Here is a 25,403-nt window from a genome sequence, read left to right on the forward strand (position 1 = left end):
CTGTTCACTGTCAGGGTTGAAAAGATGAGTGGTGGCTTACCCTCCATTGTGCATGTGACTGCCTGCACTCTCCCTTACCCAGGCTGACATGACCACGGCCAAACCATACATTAAACAGGCTCCACTCAGCTACCGTGGCTGCTACCGTGGGGTCTCTCTCTTTCAGACCAGGACCAGAACCACACACACACAGTCTTGTATAACAAACCAAGTGGGGGCACACACATTCAAAATCCCATTCTCCCTAACCTTAACCCAAAAACCTAACGTTAACCCTAAACCTAACCCTAGCTCCTAACCCTAACCCTAATTCTAACCTTAACCCTAAACCCTCTAGAAATAGCATTTGACCTTGTGGGGACTTCTGGACCCCACAAGTATAGTTAAACACGTCCACACACACACCTTAGATGAGAAAACATTATTAATGTCCAAAAGCAGTTGATTGTGGTCTAATTTGGGTCTGTGAAAAAAACTGAAGTGGATAACTTTTAGAAATTTGTGGAAAGCAACATCTCTATCACTGAAAAAAATGGATTGTATTATTAGACAACAAATCCGCCAGGCGGCGGTCAAATCCAAAGAAAGAGTTTATCAAGGGTGCATTCAAGATCGTATGTTTCTGAGGCGTTCCTGCAATAGGAATTTCCAAAACTACGAATCCCAGAGAACCTCGGTGCGCTCGCTATTAATGTCAATATGGCCACTGTCAGTCAGACAAAGGCGAATCAGTCTCGCCACGAAATGAAATCAAATTAGCAAGCTAGAGGAGGACGGATGGCACTGTGAAAACCGGCTGGTGCATGTTCCGTGTCGGGGATATAGAAGAGGACTTGTCACGAGGACCAACTAAACACCGGTTTATTAAATGCTGTGGAGGACGGGGGACCTAGATACAAAGATCAAGGTAAGACTTGTAATGCTAAGTAGTTAGCATAGGTTGCATTTCTGCAGACTCGCCCGCACTCCTTGGCACTAGTCCCAATGCTAGTCAGCAAGCTAACTTTATTAGCTAGCTGAGCTATAGCTGGTCACTTAAGGGATTTATAGCTAATGCCAGATCAGTGTTTTATGAAGTCGTTGGAAAAGTCTGCTTGGTCTATACAGGTTGTAAAGATTGGTAGCTAACAAGCCAGATGTCATGTCATAACTATAACGCTAGCTTAAATATGTCACGCTAACTAGCTAGCTAGATACCATGTACTGTAGCTATTGTCATTGAACAACCATTGCTACCACACTCAACTGCTTAGATCACTAGTTAGCAACAATACGTTTGTGGGTGCCTTTACCCTGCCATGTATCTATTTCCTGGCTATACTGTAACTAGATCATTATCAGAAAGTAACAACACAGCCAATGCCATACTCAATTGGTTAGATCATGAGTTACTTGCAAAGGATGAGCTAAGTAACGTTAGCCTAAAATCTAGAGCTGGACCGTGATTGAACACCACCCCTCCTGTCACCACACACTTTGCAAACAGTCAGACCCGTGAGGCGTTTGCGTGCTGTTAGCTACAGGTTATACACACAGACGGATAGTTTTTGCATAGTTGTCTGGAATGGGTTTGGATTATTAGATTGTGCGCGTGAGAGATTATTTTATTTTAAGTGGTACACCCGCGCCGTATGATGCATTGGCGTTCCACTGTTTTGATTCCAATGGGAATGTTACGGGGGTGACGTCATTTGAGTCACCACGTCATAAAATTATGCTGGGTTCAAAACAACTCCGAAATATATGCCGCATTCAAAACAACTTGGAAATCTCACACTTCCGATTTAAGTGCGTTTAAAACAACTGGGAACTCTTTAAAAAAAAAAAAAAAAAAAAGCATTTTTTAAAACGAGCTCCGACTGGGAAAAATGTATATTAACAGTCATCCAACTTGGAATTCCAACTCGGGCCTCTTTCTAGAGCTCGGACCTGAAGATCACTGATTTTTCTGAGTTTCCAGTTGTTTTGAATGCGGCTATAGAGTACCACAGTATGGGTCATAATACCCATAAATTTAGCGGTCAAACAGGGAAATGGTTACAATTGTTTTCCCACCATTAATTTTTTTTCCTCATAGGGGATTTTAGAAACATTTAAAATAAGAGCTGGGTTTCGTGTAGGCTTACCCTGGCATGATGTTTTGATAACTGTGTAAAGCTCTCTAGGACAAAGTGACTTTTTATAAATATATTTGCCTGTATTTGCCCCCCAAAAATGCATTGCAAATTAGCTGCTAATATGGCTATCCTAAAGGACTACAAATGCCATGATGACCTGGACGAGACTGCTGAATCGAGGCAAAGGTAAGAATCTCTGAATTAGCTATCTAATGTTAGCTAAATGTAGTAAGAAGTAAATTGGCTACATTTCTTTAAATTGACAATTCTGTGATCTGTCCTGTGAAAGTTTTAAATTGACACAATAGCTGACACCTTTGCTAACAGGTAGAGTGATGTGCTGGAGCTTGCAGGGATTTGTAGTTTTGCATGTCTACTTTGATGCTTATTAGCATTTTAAAATCTGAAAGTAAGTAGAACCGAATATATTGATAAGTCATCTTGTCCGAGAGAGATTTACATGGTTATCAAAACGTCAGGGTAAGCCTACACGTTACCCTTGTTTACATTGAGCTGCACTGGGGTCAGAACACAATCATGGTTGGACAACATCTTGGTGTCATTGTACTTAGTGTCTTCTAACATATGGAGAACATCTAGATTATGAAACACATTTTCACATTAATTTATTCAACATTTAAAAGTAAGCGGTCTCTTAGGGCATTTAAAACCAGATATATTGCTTCTATGTGGCATCAATATGAGTCAGAATCATTAATTCTGGTGCCAAAATTGACTACAAAGTGTAAATAGGATAATTTTGGTCAGTCTCGTCCGAAATTGAGTTTTGTCAGTGAGTTCTTTACGACTTACTGGAGTGTTGGGTATACATACTTAAGTATCAAACGTTAAAGTATAAATCATTTCAAATTCCTTATATTAAGCAAACCAGGAGGTACCATTTTTCTTTTTTTTACGGATAGCCAGGGGCACACTGCAACACTCAGACATCATTTACAAACGAAGCATGTGTTTAGTGAGTCCGCCAGATCAGATGCAATATGGATGACCAGGAATGTTCTCTTGTTAAGTGTGTGAATTGGACCATTTTCCTGTCCTGCTATGCATTCCAAATGTAATGAGTACTTTTGGGTGCCAGGGAAAATGTATGGAGTAAAAAGTACATCATTTTCTTTAGGAATGTTGGGAAGTAAAAGTTGTCAACATATAAATAGTGAAGTACAGATACCCCAAACAAACTACTTAAGTAGTAATTTAAGGTATTTTTACTTAAGGACTTTACACAACTGCCAATTGCCCAGAGACAACACGTTGTGCTATGTCCCCAGATGCCATGTGGACATTTTTTGTCAAGTCTGCATATGGGTGCAACGCAAGCACATTTTTCTCGCAAATAGGAGTGAAAATGGGCTTCCATAAAGTTGGTGCAAACTTCCAATGCATTTCAACAATATGGCCAGGAATGGATTACTTGCGACAGTTTATCTTCCGCTGCCTGTCAACCGTCAACCACTGGTGTTGGTGAGTACTTTAGCTAAGTATATAGCTGGTACTAGCTAGCGGCTACTTTTGGTTATACAACATTATTTGATCATGCTAGCGAGCCAGGCTAGCTATGATGCCACAGATGAAAGGGGAATGATACTGTAGCTAGCTAAATACATCAAGCTAACGTGTAATGTGATGTAGCATCTCAGAGGACGATGTGCATAGCTTACCTCGCTAACAACAGCTAATTGTAGCCCATTGACATTTATTATTTGCTAAAAAATTAAGTCAATACAGGGCAGGCACTTGGATACTAGCTTTCTAGCTAATAATATGTAGCCAGCTTACTTTCAATAATGTTTCAACACGAACTGGCTAACTAATGTTAGCTAGATAGCCAACTCATTTAAACTCGGACAACGATATAACTTACCCGGATTTGCAAATTAGGTAGCTAGCTAGCATTTGGGGGCTTCGTCTGCTAACCCAAAACATGACTGTGATCATAAAAGTGTATCATATATTTTCTAAGGCAAAAATAAATTCTGGTACTAGTCTACTACAAATATAACTATGGCTCTGGCAGTGAATAGCAAAACGTTATCAGGAAGCGTTCAGCAATGTACACAGCTGGTTGCATAGTAACGGCGTTCAGCGTCACCGGGCTGAATCTATTCTGTAGTTAGTCCCTCTATTAGCATATAAATTAATTCCAAACTATATAAAGGTATTTTTCTCACTATGTTTATTGAGTTACATTTTATTTCATTCACAGGCTACATACAACAGCTGGTGGATTTGTTGTTCAGCAGCATCTAGGAACCCTCCTACCATATCAGGAGCTGTTAGACACTAGTCCCACTTCAGAGTAATGGAGGACACTTGAATCAGGTTGGTCACATTTGATTTGGTCAATGGTCAAAACACGATCTGTCCTGGAATTCACCTAACCACCATTGATAATGTAATCATTGCTGTGTGTGTATATGTATGTTGTAAGGAGGTGCCCCCTTCCACACTGTGCCAATGGTCTACTCCTGGGCCGAGTGAGTAATGCCATGCTGGCACGTGTCCCTTGTGATTTAGCTGTGAATCAGGATCTCTGATTGGCTATGTTGAATTGTGTATTTACTGTTGGCTTCCATGACTGTATGGTGAATGTCTTTCCCTCTCTCCCTCAATGATATGATGCTGGGTTGGATATACAGTGCATTTGGAAAGTATTCAGACTCCTTCACTCTTTCCACATTTTGTTACATCACAGCCTTATTCTAAAATGGATTAAATATTTTTTCCCCCTCAATCTAAACAGGTTTAGCCATTTTTGCAAATGTATTAAAAATAAAAAACGGATCAAATTGACATAAGTATTCAGATCCTTTACTCAGTACTTTGTTGAAGTAGCTTTGGCAGCGATTACAGCCTTGAGTCTTCTTGGGTATGACGCTACAAGCTTGCACACCTGTATTTGGGGAGTTACTCCCATTCTTCGCTGCAGATCCTCTCAAGCTCTGTCAGGTTGGATGGGGAGTGTCGCTGCACAGCTATTTTCAGGTCTCCAGAGATATTTGATAGGATTCAAGTCCGGGCTCTGACTGGGCCACTCAAGAACATTCAGAAACTTGTCCCAAAGCCACTCCTGTGTTGTCTTGGTGTAACAGTATAACTTTAGTACGTCCCCTCGCCCCGACGCGAACCAGGGACCCTCTGCACACATCAACAACTGACACCCACGAAGCGTCGTTACCCATCGCTCCACAAAAGCCGCGGCCCTTGCAGAGCAAGGGGAAACCCTACTTCAGGTCTCAGCAAGTGACGTAACCGATTGAAATGCTATTAGCGCGTACCCGCTAACTAGCTAGCCATTTCACATCCGTTACATTGGCTGTGTGCTTAGTGTCGTTGTCCTGTTGGAAGGTGAACCTTCTCCCCCAGTCTGAGGTCATGAGTGCTTTGGAGCAGGTTTTAATTAAGGATCTCTTTACTTTGCTCCATTCATCTTTCCCTTGATCCTGACTAGTCTCCCAGTCCCCGCCCCTGAAAAACATCCCCACAGCATGATGCTGCCACCATGATGCTTCACTGTAGGGATGGTATTGGCCAGGTGATGAGCGGTGCCTGGTTTACTCCAGACGTGACACTTGGCATTCAGGCCAAAGAGTTCAATCTTGGTTTCATCAGACTAGAGAATCTTGTTTCTCATGGTCTGAGTCCTTTAGGTGTCTTTTGGTTAACTCCAAGCGGGCTGTCGTGTGCCTTTTTTACTGAGGAGTGGCTTCCATCTGGCCACTCTACCATAAAGGTCTGATTGGTGGAGTGCTGCAGAGATGGCTGTCCTTCTGGAAGGTTCCCCCATCTCCACAGAGGAACTCTTGAGCTCTGTCAGAGTGACCCACGGGTTCTTGGTCATCTCCTTGACCAAGGCCCTTCTCCCCCGATTGCTCAGTTTGGCTGGGCGGCCATCTCCAGGAAGAGTCTTGGTGGTTCCACCAAGTGCTCTGACATCCAGTTTCAACTGTGGGACCTTGTATAGACAGGTGTGTGCCTTTCCAAATCATGTCCAATCAATTGAATTTACTACAGGTGTACTCCAATCAAGTTGTAGAAACATCTCAAGGTTGATCAATGGAAACAGGATGCATAGTCTCATAGCAAAGGGTCTGAATACTTTTATCAATTTTCAAAGCTTTCTAACAACTTGTTAGCTTTGTCATTATGGGGTATTGTGTGTAGATTGATTAAACATTTTTTATTTAATCAGTTTCAGAATAACGCTGTAACGTAACAATGTGGAAAAAGTGAAGGGGTCTGAATACTTTCCGAATGCCATGAAGAAGCTAAAGTCGGGCTCCTTCATGACCAGTATTTCTGACAAGAGGGGCCTGGAGCTGTTCTACACTGCCATGCCCATCAGGTGTTGGCAAACACCTCCGAAGGGACAAAAGGTGATTACTAATAAGACGGTACATCACAAGTGTTTAGTAATATCACCCTTTTTAATATATGTGCCACTCATCAACTCTTCCTCGTTTTTTTACAGATGGGCAGAAGAGATGCTTTTGGAATCCTCTGACTCAAAGACAGATTGATACTGCTGTGTGAATTGGGAGAGACCTTGCATTAAAATGATACTAGTACTTTTTTATCTTTTGTTATTATTGTTACTGTTACACTTGAAAGATATCAAAACACTTAGTTTAGAATATCTACTTAAGTTCAGCAATTGCACTCTTCTCATATTCCTTTGCAGGCTACTGACCAATGCAAAGCATCCTCCTGGAGAGGTATGGGAAGAGTGCCGTCCTCCTACATCTCACATCTGTCTGTACTTATTGAACTCTGCCTGCTGGACCCATGGGTTGAGGCAAACTCTGTCATATCCAGGATGGAGTGTCATGCACTCCACCCCTCCTTCCACCTGACTGCACCTGTCCATAACGTAATACATTACGTAGATGGAAGGGACTTCATCACCCACTGGAGACTTGGACTGTGTTCGTAAATTCACTCTGGCTATCTACTCCGATTTCAGAGCACACTCGTCTGTGTGCCAGAGCACAAAATAACTGAGGAATTTACGAACGCGCAACACCCATTTGAATAATACTGCTGTCCAGTAAACGTCGGCAAAAGAACATATTGAAATTGTTGCCAGCAGCACAGTTGCATTCACCAATGCACTAGATAATATGAAAACAGACTGAACAGTGGTGCTAGGGCGAGTGAGATGTTCTCTCATTTGTGTCTGGAAGTAGCAATCAAGTTTGGTTGCGTGCTTGACTGCTGTTGGGAGGTCAGAACGATCAGATCAACCCTACTCCTCGGCCAGAGCGTCCGGTGTGCGCTCTGAACGCTCTGAATTTACGAACGGACAATCTGACAACACTCACAAATGCAATCTGAGCACACTCTGGCACTACAGAGTGAATTTACGAACACACCCTTAAAGACAGAATCACCCAAAATGACACTTAAAAAAAAAAAAGTGTTAATTTTTAGACTTATTTAAAACAATATACTCTACAAGTACATCACATCCAGAGTGGGCTTTATGGTACGTTTGAAAATATGATTTTGTACATTGAAATCTACATTACATGTCATGAACCAATCCAAGCCCTCCTTTTAATTAAGATTACACATTAAGCAAATCACCAGCAGAAGCAGTTCCCTTTGAATCCATTTTCCCATTCATTCTGGTGGTGGTGCTCATACAATGGATTATTACTGCTACACAATCAATCATTAATTTATCATGTAGCAGAGAACCCACTCTGTAAATGTGATGTACTTGTAGAGTATATTGTTTTAAACACTATGTCCAAAAATGAACAAAATCTAAACGGGTAGTTTTGAGATTCATGTTGAACAAATTAATGTGTAATATTTTTGTTTCAGAGTCTAGACACTCCATATATTAAAGCAAACTATAAGGAGTGTAATGACACCACGATGTTGTCTGTATCATGTACGGTTCACAACTCATAGGGTCTTATAGGAGGCAAGAATAGGTCTAAAAAGATATTGGTATAATACCTATCATATAGAAGTAAACTTCGGAGTCACGCAATATGTTGTGTGGTCTCCCACTACGACTCAGGGAGAGCTTGCAGTTTTAGGCTACAGATGAAATAAGTTATGACGAACTCACAGGAGGTTGGTGGCACCTTAACGGGCTCGTGAAAATAGCAGGAGAGGAATGGGATCAAACGCATGGTTACCATGTGTTTGAAGCCATTCCATTCGCTCCGTTCCAGCCATTATTATTAGCCGTCCTCCCCTCAGCAGCCTGCACTGGATGAACTTCACAGGGTGGTGAAAGTGCCCGGTGATGAACCTGATGCACCTTTTCAATAAATATCAAGGGTTTTATTCTGGTGACATGATCATGATGCTTGGCTGCCATTTGACCAGTGGAGGCTGGTGGGAGGAGCTATAGGAGGAGTTCATTGTAATGACTGAACTGGAATTTATGGAACGGAGTCAAAAATGGTTAGATACCGTTCCATTTATGCCATTACAATGAGCCCATCCTCCTATAGCTCCTCCCACCAGCCTCCACTGCAATTGACAAATAAAAATAATCTAGCTCAGTCTTTATAATCTCATGTAGATAGCCTACCCGCACTTCCTGCGAGCTGTTGGCTAGAGCTCATGTTCCAAGACCAGGGTGGGCACATTTTGCTATATAACGCAACAGATTTTGTGACAAAACAATCAGTAGAGTTGAAAACGCGATGGAAACCAATTGAACTTGTATTTTTTTAATTCAATACATGGGAATTTTAACCGCAACAGGTATTTGTCAGTTTGAAGGGAACATCTCTGATGGGAAAATGCCCATATTGTTTTATGCAGATTTTTTTTGGAATATTTGCATGAAAAGCTGTTGCCATTTGGATGAAAACCTGACTATCGATTTTCAATCACTTGGCTTTGGATGGCAGTAAACCGCAACAACTCTGGTCAATGTTGAATAAGCCACTTTCACTGAGTCTCCCTAGTTAAGCATGGGCATTTCAATCTAAAGGACCCATGAGCTCCAACATGTGAAGTTCATAGGAGCATGTCAAATGAAAGCTAAGAGTCTTTTTTTGTTTGTTATTTAGGCATATATACAGTTGAAGTCGGAAGTTTACATACACTTAGGTTGGAGTCATTAAAACTCATCTTTCAACCACTCCACAAATTTCTTGTTAACAAACTATAGTTTTGGCTAGTTGGGTAGGACATCTACTTTATGCATGACACAAGTAATTTGTCCAACAATTGTTTACAGACAGATTATTTCACTTATAATTCACTGTATCACAATTCAGGTGGGTCAGAAGTTTACATGCACTAAGTTGACTGTGCCTTTAAACAGCTTAGAAAATTCCAGAAAATAATGTCATGGCTTTAGAAGCTTCTGGTAGGCTAATTGACATCATTTGAGTGAATTGGAGGTGTATCTGTGGATGTATTTCAAGGCCTACCGTCAAACACAGTGCCTCTTTGCTTGACATGGAAAAATCAAAAGAAATCAGCCAAGACCTCAGAAAAAAAATTGTAGACCTCCACAAGTCTGGTTCATCCTTGGGAGCAATTTCCAAATGCCTGAAGGTACCACGTTCATCTGTACAAACAATAGTACGCAAGTATAAACACCATGGGACCACGCAGCCATCATACCGCTCAGGAAGGAGACGCGTTCTGTCTCCTAGAGATGAACGTACTTTGGTGCAAAAAAGTGCAAATCAATCCCAGAACAACAGCAAAGGACCTTGTGAAGATTCTGGAGGAAACGGGTACAAAAGTATCTGTATCCACAGTAAAACGAGTCCTAGATCGAAACGAGTCCTAGACCGCTCAGCAAGGAAGAAGCCACTGCTCCAAAACCGCCATAAAAAAGCCAGACTACGGTTTGCAACTGCACATAGGAGAAATGTCCTCTGGTCTGATGAACCAAAATAGAGCTGTTTGGCCATAACGACCATCGTTATGTTTGTAGGAAAAAGGGGGATGCTTGCAGGCCGAAGAACACCATCCCAACCGTGAAGCACAGGGGTGGCAGCATCATGTTGTGGGGGTGCTTTGCTGCAGGAGTGACTGGTGCACTTCACAAAATAGACGACGACATGAGGGAGGGAAATTATGTGGATATATTGAAGCAACATCAAGACATCAGTCAGGAAGTTAAAGCTTGGTCGCAAATGGGTCTTCCAAATGGACAATGACCTAAGCATACTTCCAAAGTTGTGTTAAAATGGCTTAAGGACAACAAAGTCAAGGTATTGGAGTGGCCATCATAAAGCCCTGACCTCAATCCTATAGAAAATCTTGTGGGCAGAACTGTAAAAGGGTGTGTGAGCAAGGAGGCCTACAAACCTGACTCGGTTACACCAGCTCTGTCAGGAGGAATGGGCCAAAATTCACCCAACTTATTGTGGGAAGCTTGTGGAAGGCCACCCAAAACGTTTGACCCAAGTTAACCAATTTAAAGGCAATGCTACCAAGTACTAATTGAGTGTATGTAAACTTCTGACCCACTGGGAATGTGATGAAAGAAATAAAAGCTGAAATAAATCATTCTCTCTACTATTATTCTGACATTTCACATTCTTAAAATAAAGTGGTGATCCTAACTGACCTAAGACAGGGAATTTTTACTCAGATTAAATGTCAGGAATTGTGAAAAACTGAGTTTAAATGTATTTGGCTAAGGTGTATGTAAACTTCCGACTTCAACTGTACATTTTTCAACAATTTTCCATCCTAAAAATATGCCTTTCGTTTCCAAAAGCCCATATGTTTAAGATAATTTCTAATTTCTGTCTCATGAGGGAGGATAATGAAGGTTCACAGAACTAGTATAGGTAGACCTACCAAATAAGCTAGTGTATTTACTGATAAAGTTTGTTTATGTATTATTAAGTGATTAAAAGTCGTAATTCAGTTATCAAATCGGTAACGGAATTACCGCAATTGAACTGGCTACAATTTAAAATCATAGTCTTAACAAACCACTGTTGAGTCACCTGCTACTGTCCTCCTTTCCACTAGCAAACTTATGTTCAGCTCATAACTATTTTCTTTCATCTTGTGGTCAAAGGAAGACTGAAAACTGTATGGACAACCAGACTTGCGCTGATTCTCCTTCCTCTCGCACACCTACTACGTACCCTCTTTTCCATTTACTGTAACAAGCATCCTCACCAACTGAGCACCGGACGTCCATGAACGTTGAAATTTGGTCAGTCTGCCCTGTCTGGACCAAATCTGAGTTTGAACAGCACAGTACAGTAGAGAACATTACAGTAAAGAAAAGTAGAGCATATGAGTAGAGTACTCAGTACAGTATAATGTACAGAACTGTACTGTGCTGTGATGTCCAAACTTGTGAAACATAGACATCTATGATTGGTTCAGGTTTGGTTCGGACCAAACTTGGGGGCGGAGCTCATTAGAATAATAGCCAGTGTGTAAAATAATACCCAAATATTTAAAAAAAGGATAATGCATATTTCTACTTTTGTGTACCTATTCAGGATACATCACCATGAAGATAATTAAATTAATATCCATAATTATGCATTTCTATATAGAACAGATCAGGGACCCATGATGTAATTACATTACTGGATGTACATCTAATTCACCTACTGTACTTCAATAACCCATTGATATATATATATATATATATATATATATCAAACTCAAGGTGTCATAGCTGACACCCTATTCTTTCTTCAGAAACCTAATTCTGAGGAGATATTTAAAGGTGCAATATGCAGAAATCGCTCCGCCATTTCCTGGTTGCTTAATTTCTAATATTTCTCCTAATTTCAGTTTGTGACAAAAAAACAGTGTAGAGAATCACTTTACCATCTAACCCACTGTGAAATATATTTTCAATAACCAAAAGTATTGTATTTTCAGCTGTGTTTGAAGCTGGTGTACAAAAGTAAAAGACGCAAAAACAAAACTTAACAGAAGCATAGAAATAGCGCACATAGTACAGATCTACCGCTTCTTAGACTTGCTTTCAATGAGAATGATAGTTCTATAAGTCGCGTTGCTAGGTGAATTTGGTCAGGTCGCCCAAAAGTTACACATTGCAGCTTTAACAGCGTTTTTGGAAAACGTGGTCGCATAGACTGGTTGGTTGTTTAGCAACAAAACCGACGTGTGCGCAACTAAACTCAGCAAAAAAAAGAAATGTTCTCTCACTGTCAACTGTTTATTTTCAGCAAACTTAACATGTGTAAATATTTGTATGAACATAAGATTCAGCAACTGAGATATAAACAGAACAAGTTCCACAGAAATTGAATAATGTGTCCCTGAACAAAGGGGGGGATCAAAATCAAAAGTAACAGTCAGTATCTGGTGTGGCCACCAGCTGTATTAAGTACTGCAGTGCATCTCCTCATGGACTGCACCAGATTTGCCAGTGCTTGCTGTGAGATGCTACCCCACTCTTCCACCAAGGCACCTGCAAGTTCCCGGACATTTCTGAGGGGAATGGCCCTAGCCCTCACCCTCCGATCCAACAGGTCCCAGACGTGTTCAATGGGATTGAGATCCGGGCTCTTCGCTGGCCATGGCAGAACATTGACATTCCTGTCTTGCAGGAAATCACGTACAGAACGAGCAGTATGGCTGGTGGCGTTGTCATGCTGGAGGGTCATGTCAGGATGAGCCTGCAGGAAGAGTACCACATGAGGGAGGAGGATGTCTTCCCTGTAACGCACAGCACTGAGATTGCCTGCAATGACAACAAGCTCAGTCCGATGATGCTGTGACGCCCCAGACCATGACGGATCCTCCACCTCCAAATCAATCCCGCTCCAGAGTACAGGGCTCTGTACTCTGGTGTTGTTACGTGGTCTGCCACTGCAAGGACGATCAGCTGTCCGTCCTGTCTCCCTGTAGCACTGTCTTAGGCGTCTCACAGTTCAGACATTGCAATTTATTGCCTTGGCCACATCTGCAGTCCTCATGCCTCCTTGCAGCATGCCTAAGGCACGTTCACGCAGATGAGCAGGGACCCTGGGCATCTTTCTTTTGGTGTTTTTCAGAGTCAGTAGAAAGGCCTCTTTAGTGTCCTAAGTTTTCATAACTGTGACCTTAATTGCCTACCGTCTGTAAGCTGTTAGTGTCTTAACGACTGTTACACAGGTGCATGTTCATTAATTGTTTATGGTTCATTGAACAAACATGGGAAACAGTGTTTAAACCCTTTGCAATGAAGATCTGTGAAGTTATTTGGATTTTTACGAATTATCTTTGAAAGACGGGGTCCTAAAAAAGGGATGTTTCTTTTTTTGCTGAGTTTGTGTCAAAACAGACAGGATTGGCTTAGATTGTTGACAACATGTAAACTATATTTAGTCTCCAATGTTTATTGGAAACAAATACATTTGCACAATGAGCACTTGTTGTCTCTCAAAAACGTAATTACAGTTGTTGGTTAGCTAGCCAATTTGAGCCATATAAGCATTGACATGAAATCAGTCAAAACACCTCAAAACAAGACATGGTATCAAGATCAAGATGAAACTAGCTTAAACAAATCACTTACGATTGTCCAAAAGGTAGTTTCTTGTAGTTTCTTGTCACTGTTGCTATCTGGCCATCCAGAATCACAACAACTCAGACTTCTGCCCCATTGAAGAGTGCGCATCGTTTTTATAAAGTTGTCATCTATAAAATAAAACAAATTTAAAACTTGGCGATTTTACTGTAATTCTGTTACTTAACTTTGCATCTGCACAGGTCTTCCAGTAAATGTGTTTTTGTGAAATGTTCTGTGTAAATTGTTCAACGTAGTCCCTGTGCATAGAGTAAGTCGTGTAGTGGCGGGTATACGCTGTATACCCACTTCCTTAAGCCGTATCAATTAACAATGTTAACGGAACAGATCAGAATGTTTAGCTTAAAATGTCGAGCTATTACTTATTCAGCAATATGCACACAGCAGTAGGCCTATGCGCGAATGCTCCAAAAATGCAATTTGCAGGAAAACTCATTCTAAAATGTGCACCGCACATGCGAGCGGTTTCGTGGACAGAGATGTAAATATCTGTTAAATTTAGAAAGAGGGGCGATCTAATGATAGTTGTTGTATCATGGGTTGCTATGATTAGGATAAGGCCTTTGACTGCTAAACAATGAAAGAAAGTTACAAGAAAAACAATAGAACAGGAGAACGCATATGAGGAAGTCTTTATAAAATAATTGCCCCCATGTTTCTATGGGGGGATTTTGGCGACAGACTACTGTGATCCAGGCAATATATGTTTCAGAATATGAAGTAAAACATCCAGGTTTCAAACAATTAGAGAACAAAGGAAATATAGCGATGAAAGGTCTGACTCTTCTGTTAGATGGAAAGGCTTTCCCAAAAACCTATTAAATTGAATGTTAACTAGCTACAAAGTAGCCAATGCCTACCTGGGGAGACTCCATCTCATGCACTACATTCTTGGGTTTTTCCCCAAACCCCAAAGTGGTCTCCTGATGTGGTTTAAGCATTGTTATGGAATTGGAACATCCAATGTTGTTGTTTGTCTATTCAAGCTCTACTTTGGGAGCAAAAACCTGAATATTTCTGACTCGGTTGACAGCTTCATTTATTTGTTTCAAAAGTAGGCCTTCTATTAGCCTACTTGCACAGTACCGCTTGGGTTTCCTGACTGTGAAAGACCAATATGGGATTTATCATTTTAGGTCATTCGGAGTGTGTCGCTGTTTCTCATAGAATTCTTCAGACAGGGTGCCATCACCGGCCGGGCCATAGAGTTTACCCACTTCTCCAGACACCATTGCATGGAGTTGTATGGTTTGTTAAACTTTGAAATCCATGTTGTTTTCTTTTGGCACACATTTTAAAGTGAAACATCTGAGTCAAAGGGTAATTCCGTTACTATGGAATTGCTTGCATGCGAATGTTTCCTCTAGTCCTAATTTGTAGATCATTATACAGGTTACCCATTAGATTCCCCCGTGTAGGCTCTGTGTTGCGAGACTAGTTTACCAGTCAGTGTTCCCAATACAAAACCAGAAGCACAGACACCCAAATTTACCAGTATCCACCTTTTCATCAGACACCTAGTAATCCAAAAGATTTCTAGGCAAAGGGAGTCAGGGAAAGTTTGCTGTGAAGCTACTAACTGGCTGCTTCCTTCTGCACCTGGGTAAACATATCGCTTCCTGGCTCCTAACCTTTTTCTAGGGGCCCTAAGGATTCAACTACACAGGTTACAAGCTTGGAATGGTTGATTAGGCATGGAAAAATGTGTTATTTTGCTCCGAAGGACGATCATTTCCCTGGCGTTGCAGTTTACAGCACAAATACAGTACAGTCGTTTCACAATTGTAATATGCTAATAGTTGCGTCCACTTGTTTAACAAGTCACTCAGACCCAAACACACTCAGTGTATGTTTTGAGAGTTTGTTTTTCCTGCTGAGTCAAATCTGACACGCTTGGACACTCGAACTTTTAAAAGCCGCGAGGCTCTCAGGGCATAGTCGTGTGTGTGCATAGATTTCTCTTGCACTCGCTCTCTCTATCCATCCATCCACCCAGCCCTTTTCCCTGCAGCCTTTCTGCTGAGCAGTGATCTACTGTATAAAGAGCATTGACCAGTGCTAGTTTAGTCAGCAGTATTAAACCTCTGTCCTCCCCAGGGCTAGGGCCAGGCTCTGAGCCTCTGCACCAGAGGAAGACAGGAAAGTCAAGGAGGAGGAGGATTTCTGGAGAAACTTGTTTCACTTCACTAAAGGAGCAGCACTTTGACTCCCACCCAGGGTTTATATTACAGACTGGACTATAAGACATGGTTTCAGTAGATCTCCAGGAAGAAGAGCAGGGCTGCCCCACCTAAGTCAAGGTCCTGGGCACCTTATTGTTCCTGCCCTCACCTAGCTGGCATACCTGATTCAACTAGTCAAGCCCTTGATTAGCCTAGTTGAGTATTAGTCAAATCAGGCATGGTTGCACTGGGCTAGAGCAAAAATGTACTATTTTCCCTAGACCTTAGTGTTGGGACCTAGCCTAAGCCTACAGTTCATTTGGAAAGTATTCAGACCCCTTCCCTTTTTCCACATTTTGTTACATTACAGCCTTTTTCTAAAATGGATTACATTGATTACATAAAAAAATAAAAATAATAATCTACACACACTCATAATGCGAAAAACAGGTTTTTAGAAATGTTTGCAATTGTATTATAACATTTAAAACAGATACCTTATTTTCATAAGTATTCAGACCCTTTGCTATGTGCATCCTGTTTCCATTGATCATCCTTGAGATGTTTCTACAGCTTGATTGGAGTCCACCTGTGGTAAATTCAATTGATTGGACATGATTTGGAAAGGCACACTCCTGTCTATATAAGGTCCCACAGTTGACAGTGCATGTCTGAGCCAAGGTCGAAGGAATTGTCCGTAGAGCTCCGCGACAGGATTGTGTCGAGGCACAGATCTGGGGAAGGGTACCAAAAAATGTCTGCAGCATTGAAGATCCACCAAAAACACAGTGGCCTTCATCATTCTTAAATGCAAGAAGTTTGGAACCACCAAGACTCTTCCTAGAGGTGGCTGCCCAGACAAACTGAGCAATTGGGGGAGAAGGGCCTTGGTCAGGGAGGTGACCAAGAACCCGAGGGTCACTGACAGAGCGCCAGAGTTCCTCTGTGGAGATGGGAGAACCTTCCAGAAGGACAATCATCACTGCAGCACTCCACCAATCAGGCCTTTAAGATAGTGGCCAGAAGGAAGCCACTCCTCAGTAAAACGGCACACGACAGCCCGCTTGGACTCTCAGACTTTGAGAAACATTATTCTCTGGTCGGATGAATCCAAGATTGAACTCTTTGGCCTGAATTCCAAGTGTCACATCTGGAGGAAACCTGGCACCATCCCTACGGTGAAGCATGGTGGTGGCAGCATCATGCTGTGGGGATGTTTTTCAGGGGTGGGGACTGGGAGACTAGTCAGGATCGAGGGAAAGATGAATGGAGCAAAGTACAGAGATCCTTAATTAAAACCTGCTCCAAAGCACTCATGACCTCAGACTGGGGGAGAAGGTTCACCTTCCAACAGGACAATGACCCTAAGCACACAGCCAAGACAATGCAGGAGTGGCTTCAGGACAGGTCTCTGAATGTCCTTAAGTGGCCCAGCCAGAGCCCGGACTTAAACCCGATCGAACATCTCTGGAGAGACCTGAAAATATCTGTGTAGCGACGCTCCCATTCCAACCTGACAGAGCTTGAGAGGATCTGCAGAGAAGAATGTAGAAACTCCCCAAATACAGGTGTGCCAAGCTTGTAGCATCATACCCAAGAAGTCTCGAGGCTGATTGGGGACATTGCCCTGTGTAGGGTGCTGTCTTTCGAATGGGACGTTAAACAGGTGTCCTGGCTTTCTGTGGTCACTAAAGATCCCATGGCACTTATCATAAGAGTAGGGGTGTTAACCCCCGGTGTCCTGGCTAAATTCCCAATCTGGCCTTCATAACATCATGGCCACCTAATCATCCCCAGTTTACTATTGGCTCATTCATCTCCTCTCCCCGTAACTATTCCCCAGGTCGTTGCTGTAAATGAGAACGTGTTCTCAGTCAAGTTAGTGGGTGAAATGAAAAAGATTGTATGTAGATTGAGGGGGGACAAAAACAACCATTTATTTACATTTTTAGAATAAGCCTGTAATGTAACAAAATGTGGAAAAAGGGAAGGGGTCTGAATACTCTCCGAATGCACTGTATAGTTTGAGAGGGAGAGGTATGCCTCATGTATTCCAGAGAGCTTTTTTTAAGGACGGCAGATTTGGAATCATATTGTGGAATGTGTGCAGCAGCCTTCATGTGACCACATCAGGACATCGTAGAGGAGAATGTAGTATAAAATGAAGATCACGAGCTGTTAATGTATCCTTCCTCTGACTCTGATTCCTCTGATTTAGCCAATGTCTCAAAGTAAGCATCCCAAATGGCACCCTATTTGCTATAAAGGACACTACTTTTGACCAGGGTCTATAGGGCTTTTATTTTGTATATCTATTTTTTGTCTGCTCTGCAGAGACTGGCTTTTCATACAGTAATTGTTCTGGGTACTGTCTCTGTCAAGTAGGCTAGGCGTTGTTGCATTGTTTAAAGCTCTACATAATAATAACAACAATAACAACAGCTATATTCCCTCTTGTTTTCAGTTGATGAGATAACTAGTGTGCTTTGTGCAATATGCATTCTGACTATGGCACCTCCTTCTCTACCAGCCTTCAGTCACTAGGTCTAGAGACTAGCCTGTGTGTGTGCGTGCCCTCTACTCTATTTGACTCTGTCTGCCTCCTTTTTTTTACTGTACTGCTCTCTCTCTCTCTGTGTGTGTGTGTGTGTGTGTGTCGTGTGTGTGTGTCGTGTGTGTGTGTGTGTGTGTGTGTGTCCTGGCTGTATGTGTATGTACACTACTGTATGTAAGTTTGTCTGAGGGCTGATGTCTGTCTGTGTGATATCCTATACACTGTCCTATGACTCATTCCCGCCCTCTTCAAAGGGAAAATATGGAGGTTGGCTGCTTAGAATGGAACATTTTCTTGGCGTTTTTCCCAAGTCGCACTCTCTCTTAACCCCTCCTCCCTCCCTTTCTCCTCTCAATCTTTCAACTCTCTCTCTCTCTCTCTCTCTCTCTCTCTCTCTCTCTCTCTCTCTCTCTCTCTCTCTCTCTCTCTCTCTCTCTCTCTCTCTCTGTCATGCATGTGTTCTCTGTCAGCTCTTTCTCTCTCGCACACACATGCGGTCTGCTCTCTCTCTATTTCCATCTCTCTCACCCTCCCCCCTTTCGCACTATCTATCTAAGTCTATCCATATGTCCCATCCCTTTCCACATCTATCCTTCTCTCTCTTCCCCTCTCTCTCTCTCTCTCTCTCTCTCTCTCTCTCTCTCTCTCTCTCTCTCCTATCTCTCATGTCCTTTTCCTCATTCTCCCCATCTCTCCCTCTACCCCTCGCCCGCGCTCTCTCTCTCTCTCTCTCTAAAAGCCCTCTAAGAGGTTGATAGAATAATCCATTTCATATCTGGGCTGCAGCTGCTGAGCCAGTCTTCTCTAAACATGCCGCTGATGAGGAGATAAGGTGTGTGCGGTTCTTCGGGAATTTCCATTTGTGTGTACTTCTTTGTAAGCTGGATGATGTTTTTGTGTGATTCTGAGTGCATACGTGTCTCAGCGTAATCTTTTGTAAGAGCTGCCATGGCCTCCCTCATAGTAATGGGTTATAATAATGGGTTACGTCATAGACATAAGCAGTGTTATGCAATACTATTTGATCTGCACCAGTGTCTAAGGGGCTAGCAGTTGTTCTCTGGACAGGGTCATATACAATACAACGACAGCTCCCCATCTCTCCATCCATCCCTGTTTGTCTCATCTAAACTCGTCTCCTTCTCCCTCCTCTCTTCATCCGTCCGTCTGATCTGAACTCTCGCTCTCCCTCTGTTTAAACCATTCTCCCTCCATCTCTTTATCTATTCCTTCTAAACTCTCGTCTCTCACGCCATCTAAACTCTTCTCTCTCCCTCCTCTCTTCATCCATCCCATCTAACCGTTCCCCTCCTCTCTTCATCCATCCCATCTAACCGTTCCCCTCCTCTCTTCATCCATCCCATCTAACCGTTCCCCTCCTCTCTCGCTCCATGTCAACTCCTCTCTCCTCTTCTCTCTGTCCAGGATGTCTCAGTTCACAGATGAGCCTCGCTTCACCATCGAGCAGATTGACCTGCTCCAACGGCTGAGGAGGACGGGGATGACCAAGCCAGAGATCCTCCACGCTCTGGATACCCTGGACAGACTGGACCGCCAGCACGGACACAAGTTTGGACGCCGTCCCCAGACGCAGCCCCAGCCTGTCGGTCAGGGACCGACGTCCAATAGCAATGCTAATATGACGTCGTCTTCCTCGTCCAACAACGTTGTGGCGTCTTCATCGACGTCCACGGCCGCCACACAGACTGGTTACCGGGCGAATGGGAGTGGCGGGAGTGGTCTGTCGCCGTCACCTAGCAACAACTATGATATGTCGCCGCCCCCTCCGGCGGTTGTATCTGCCCCTGTTGCTTTGGCAGCAGTGGCTCAGAACGGGTGTGGGGTTGGTGGCGGCGGAGAGATTGTTGCCATGACGAACGGAAAGCTGTCTCCACCACGGTTTCCTATCAGTGTTAGTGCGGTTAGTGGTGGCGTGACTGGGAGAGGCTACGGGTTTGAGGCCAGCGAGGAGGAACTAGACGTGGACGACAAAGTGGAGGAACTCATGAGGTGAGGAGTAACCTGAGTCTTATGCCTCGTTCACGTGCTAGTCGGAAATAAGAAACTCTGACATTTCCGACTTGGAAACTCATTGAACTCAAGAGTTTCTCACTTGAAAGTACCAGAATCAACCAATAGGAAGCTCCTCGCAAAATAACTTGTGTTCATTTTAACTCAGAGGTCCCGAGTGTCGTATAGCACATGAACACAGCATTATCTGAACAGATTTAGATGGTAGTCAATAGGCACAAAATGGTAACCAAACGAATGACCTTTCATACTACCTGAACATGTCGGTTTTGAATGTGTTTTGTTCTGAGCTAGACCCCCAGGCCTGAGTCTAATGAGTTAAGTGACATCGGTCTATAAACACAGACACCATAATCAGACACACAGTGACGAAGCTGGCTGATGCTTTTTGCATTAAAAAGTTAATGACTAGAATTTGGATTTACTTAAAAATATGACTTTTATTTTCCATAACTATAATAAATACAGACTTGAAACAGGCAGAGTTAAAATGGCTAAAGACAAATGTCAAACCGAGAGGTATAATAGACGCAGACACTCCTCACATCATCCTCGCTTAAACTGAAAACCAGGTGCCTCTCCCGCACCTTTAACCACCTGCACATAATTAGCAGGCCAGTCAGTTATCAATTAACCAATGCCTGTCCAAAAACACATGAACACACGATACGTTATTACATTGACAGTCTGGGTTGAAGTGGTTGGAAAGATATCAACTATGAATGGAATATATGCAGGTAACGTTATCTGGTTAGCTACATAAAATGTGGGATCTCATACACGCACACGCACACGCACACACACACACACACACACACACACACACACACACACACACACACACACACACACACACACACACACACACGTGTCCTGTCAACCCTGCAGCTGCTCTTTTGTAGTGTGTGCCCAGTGATAAAGGCAGTATTGATTAGATGGAGTGATGAAAATGAAATGAAATGGAGGGAGAGAAAAGTAACAGTGGATTTCTGGCAGCTCAGTGCTGCCTGATTCTCCCTCACGTTCTCCATGAAGGGGAATCAATATAAATGTAAATGAGAAGGCAGTGTATCGACAGAGACTGTGTGTGTGTGTGTGTCTCCAGTGTTCAGCAGACGCTCCATCACATCTATGAGAACTGCTCTCTCTCCTTCTCTGCCTCGCTATCTCCCTCCGTCTCGCGCTCTCTCCGTCTCGCTCTCACTTTCTCGCTCTCGCTCTCTGCTTTTGTCACATTCACTCTTTCCGTCTGACAATCACACATATAGCGGCACTTGGTCACACACACACACACACACACACACACACACACACACACACACACACACACACACACACACACACACACACACACACACACACACACACACACACACACACACACACACACATTTTCTCTGCCATCACCCCTATTCTCCTTACTTTTCCTCAACCCCTCATATTGAGCTCCCGAGTGGCGCAGTGGTTTAAGGCACTGCATCTCAGTGCAAGAGGCGTCACTACAGTCCCTGGTTCGAATCCAGGCTGTATCACATCCGGCCGTGATTGGGAGTCCCATAGGGCGGCGCACAATTGGCCCAGCGTTGTCCGGGTTTGGCCGGGGTAGGCCGTCATTGTAAATAAGAATTTGTTCTTAACTGACTTGCCTAGTTAAATAAAATAAATATTTCCCTTTTGATTGGCTCTTTGCTTCCTCTCCAACGTCATTGTACTTGCTGATCATATCTCCCTCTATTCATGGCTCTCTCTTCCTCCATTTCTCTCGCTCTTTACACAGACATCTCTCTCTCACTTCTTCACTCGTCCTCTCTTTTCCTTGAACCGTCCTCTCATTCGATCTTCCTAGCAAAAGTGAACAATGCTCTTTGTTTTCTCTTTCCTCCCTCACACTCACCACCTCTCTCTCTCTCTCTCTCTCTCTCTCTCTCTCTCTCTCTCGCTCCTCTCTCTCTCTCTCTCTCTCACTCCTCGCTCACACTCACCACCTCTCTCTCTCTCTCTCTCTCGCTCCTCCCTCACACTCACCACCTCTCTCTCTCTCTTTCTCTCTCTCTCGCTCCTCCCTCACACTCACCACCTCTCCCCCTCTCTCTCCCTCCAGAAGGGACAGTGCCATAATCAAGGAGGAGATCAAGGTGTTCCTGGGGAACAGGCGCATCTCTCAGGCTGTGGTGGCTCAGGTCACAGGTCAGTATGCCCCCTTGTGGCTAATACAGTACACTACATATGGCACTTGACTGTGGGAGTGGAACTGTGGTCACTAGTGTTTGTGTGGATGTAATGAGAAACCGCAAGTACTTCATCCACTGTATATATGCAGTGGCAAGTTAATGAATCCCACTTTCTGTGCTCTTTCTCTCTCTGGGCCATCCTCGCTCTCTGTCTCGCTCTCTTTGTCTGTCTGTCTCTCTCTCACTTCCTCTCTCCATTTTCTCTCCCTTGCTCCCCCTCTCTCCAGGTATCAGTCAGAGTCGTATCTCCCACTGGCTGCTCCAGCAGGGCTCGGACCTCAGTGAACAGAAGAAGAGGGCCTTCTATCGCTGGTACCAGTTGGAGAAGACCACCCCCGGTAATGCCCACCACCACCACCCCCATGACCAGCCCCCCACCCGGTCCCACCATGCCCCCCACCTCCTCCACCCCCTGGCAGACCCCCTTCTGTGCCCCCCCGACCCCCCCACCCTCAGCCTCCTCCCATCTGTCCAGTCCCTCTTCAGTTGTTCCACTCGTTCCATCCACTATTAGAGGACTCTCTAAGACCCTGCCCAAACTAGAGGGGTTATATGATGAGAGCTGATGGGCGAGTCTATGAACTATTTGTTGATATTCTCGGGCTAGAAAATAGGGATGGCCAAATCCACCCTATGTATCCCTGAACTGTTGTTTTGGCCCAATGCAATGCACTTTTCTAGGGGGCACTCATGCCAAATCTGAGTGTGTTTATTTGTAGTCACTCCATGTGACTACACTACCCACATGCCGTCTTGTGCCCCCTCAGTTTCAATGGGCATACAGTGCTTTGCAAAGGTATTCAGACCCCCTTGGATTTCTTTGCATTTTATTGTTACAAAGTGGGATTAACATTTATTTAATTGTTCGTTTTTGTCAACAATAATAAAAATGAGAACTACAATATAGTCGTTGCATAAGTATTCAGGCCCTTTGTTTGGACAAGCCTAAATTAATGACTTAACTGACAGAAGAATACAAATATACAGCATACAAATATTTCAAAGCATGCAACAAGGCACTAAAGTAACACTGCAAAAAAAACATGGAAAAGGAAAACACTTTTTGGCCTAAATGCACAGCCTTATGTTTGGGGCAAATCCAACACCACATCACTGAGTAACTCCCTCCTTATTTTCAAGCATGGTGGTTGGTGGCGGCATCATGGTGTGGGTGTGCTTCACATCGGCAAATACTGACGTTTTTCAGGGTTAAAAAAAAAACAGGATGGAGCTTAGTACAGGCAAACTCCTAGAGGAAAACCTGCTTCAGTCTGGGAGAGGAATTCACATTTTCAGCAGGACAATAACACGAGGTCAAATCTACACTGGAGTTGCTTACCAAGAAGACTGGGAATGTTCCTGAGTGGCCAAGTTACAGTTTTGACCTAAATCTGCGGAAAGACTTGAAAAATGCTTTCTAGCCATGATCCCCAACTTCTTGACAGAGCTCGAAGAATTATGAAAACAATAATGGGATAAAATAGCCAAATTTGTTTCTAACATGTATTGACTCAGGGTGCTGAATACTTATGCAACGACTATGAGTTATTTAATTTCGATCAATCTTTAACATGTCATTGACATTAGAGTATTTTGTGGTTGTTGACAAAAAATTGCAATGAAATCCATTTTAATCCCAATTTAACACAAAAATGTGAAGAAATCCAAAGGGTATGAATGCTTTTTCAAGGCACTGTAGCTACTCTGCAGACACGCCCCATGCAGTATTGAAGCCTCTCCCCCAAAATGTTCCATTCACAGTACTTGTCCCGCCCAATTCTCTGAGCTGTTACGTCACATTTCGAACCCCCCTGCAACCTGTTTCTGCCCCTACAAACCCATTGTCTGTCTATGACTCCTTCCTGTGTCCAGATGTGTCACTTCCCATTTTCTGTGTCCCTCCCTACCCTCTGGGCACAGCAGCCAATAAGCTATCACAGCCGCAAATATTCAAATACTCATTATTGGCTGGTGTATAATGAGTAGTAGTAGTACTTGTAGTTGTATCGCTACGATGTCGCTAAGACAATTGAGTAGAAATGTAAAGTGCTTTAAGCACTGTATAAACCTCATTTAATATGTTATTATGATGACTATAGCTAGGCCTTAAAGAGTACTGGTGTGTGACTGTATAACCATGGTGAAAAACTGATTTTTAATAAAAAGCAAACTTGTGAAATCACACCGGCCTCACCTCTCTGTCTGTGTGGAGGGGAGGGTGTAGTGATGAGCCCTGGTGGACTGTGTATGTCACAGCACCTATAGACGGCTATTCCCATCCGGGCCTCCAGCTCTGCAGTACTGCCGGTTGTTCTTTTTCTTCCAGTCGTTAATTGATTGATTTTGATTGTCCCAAGAGTCCACTCGAAGGTCTGAATCAGTCCCTGGTTAAAGGGCAAGACTGAAAAGCAGCAGTGGTGTGGAACTCCAGGCCCAGATTTGAAAACTGTTGATCTATGTTGACTACATCTCTCGATTAGGGAAAGGCAACCCCCCTTTTGTAGGCCCGCAGACCAATTTCACGCAATTAAAAAAAAAAAATGTTTTTAATTTTAGGATCTCAGTCGGGGTCTCAACTTACTGTTGAGAGTTAGAATAGTAGAATACACAAGGTGCAATTTCAAAATTTGGTTGTGCTTCAGCAGTTACTCAATTAGCCCAAGTCAGCTAAATGTTTTTAGATTGGTAAATTAGTCTAGCGCTCAGGTAAACTTAAGCATTGTCGAATTACCGACCGGGATGGGGCCCATTGAACATCTGTTATCATATTAAAAACTGCAAAAA

At 43.2% G+C, this 25,403-nt stretch overlaps 1 protein-coding gene across 1 annotated transcript in view; it reads left to right on the plus strand.

The window, feature by feature from the left end:
- The first annotated feature begins 699 nt into the window (after positions 1–699).
- Positions 700–25,403, plus strand: part of LOC120023399 (homeobox-containing protein 1-like) — a 32,624-nt gene continuing 7,920 nt past the window's right edge. The window contains exons 1-4 of the mRNA XM_038967410.1: positions 700–907; positions 19,783–20,367; positions 22,490–22,575; positions 22,847–22,957. Coding sequence (XP_038823338.1) covers positions 19,784–20,367; positions 22,490–22,575; positions 22,847–22,957 — 781 coding nt within the window. The 5' untranslated portion in view covers positions 700–907; position 19,783. The remainder of the gene's footprint in view (positions 908–19,782; positions 20,368–22,489; positions 22,576–22,846; positions 22,958–25,403) is intronic.

Source organism: Salvelinus namaycush, chromosome 28 (assembly GCF_016432855.1).
Source record: "Salvelinus namaycush isolate Seneca chromosome 28, SaNama_1.0, whole genome shotgun sequence".
NCBI lineage: Eukaryota > Metazoa > Chordata > Actinopteri > Salmoniformes > Salmonidae > Salvelinus > Salvelinus namaycush.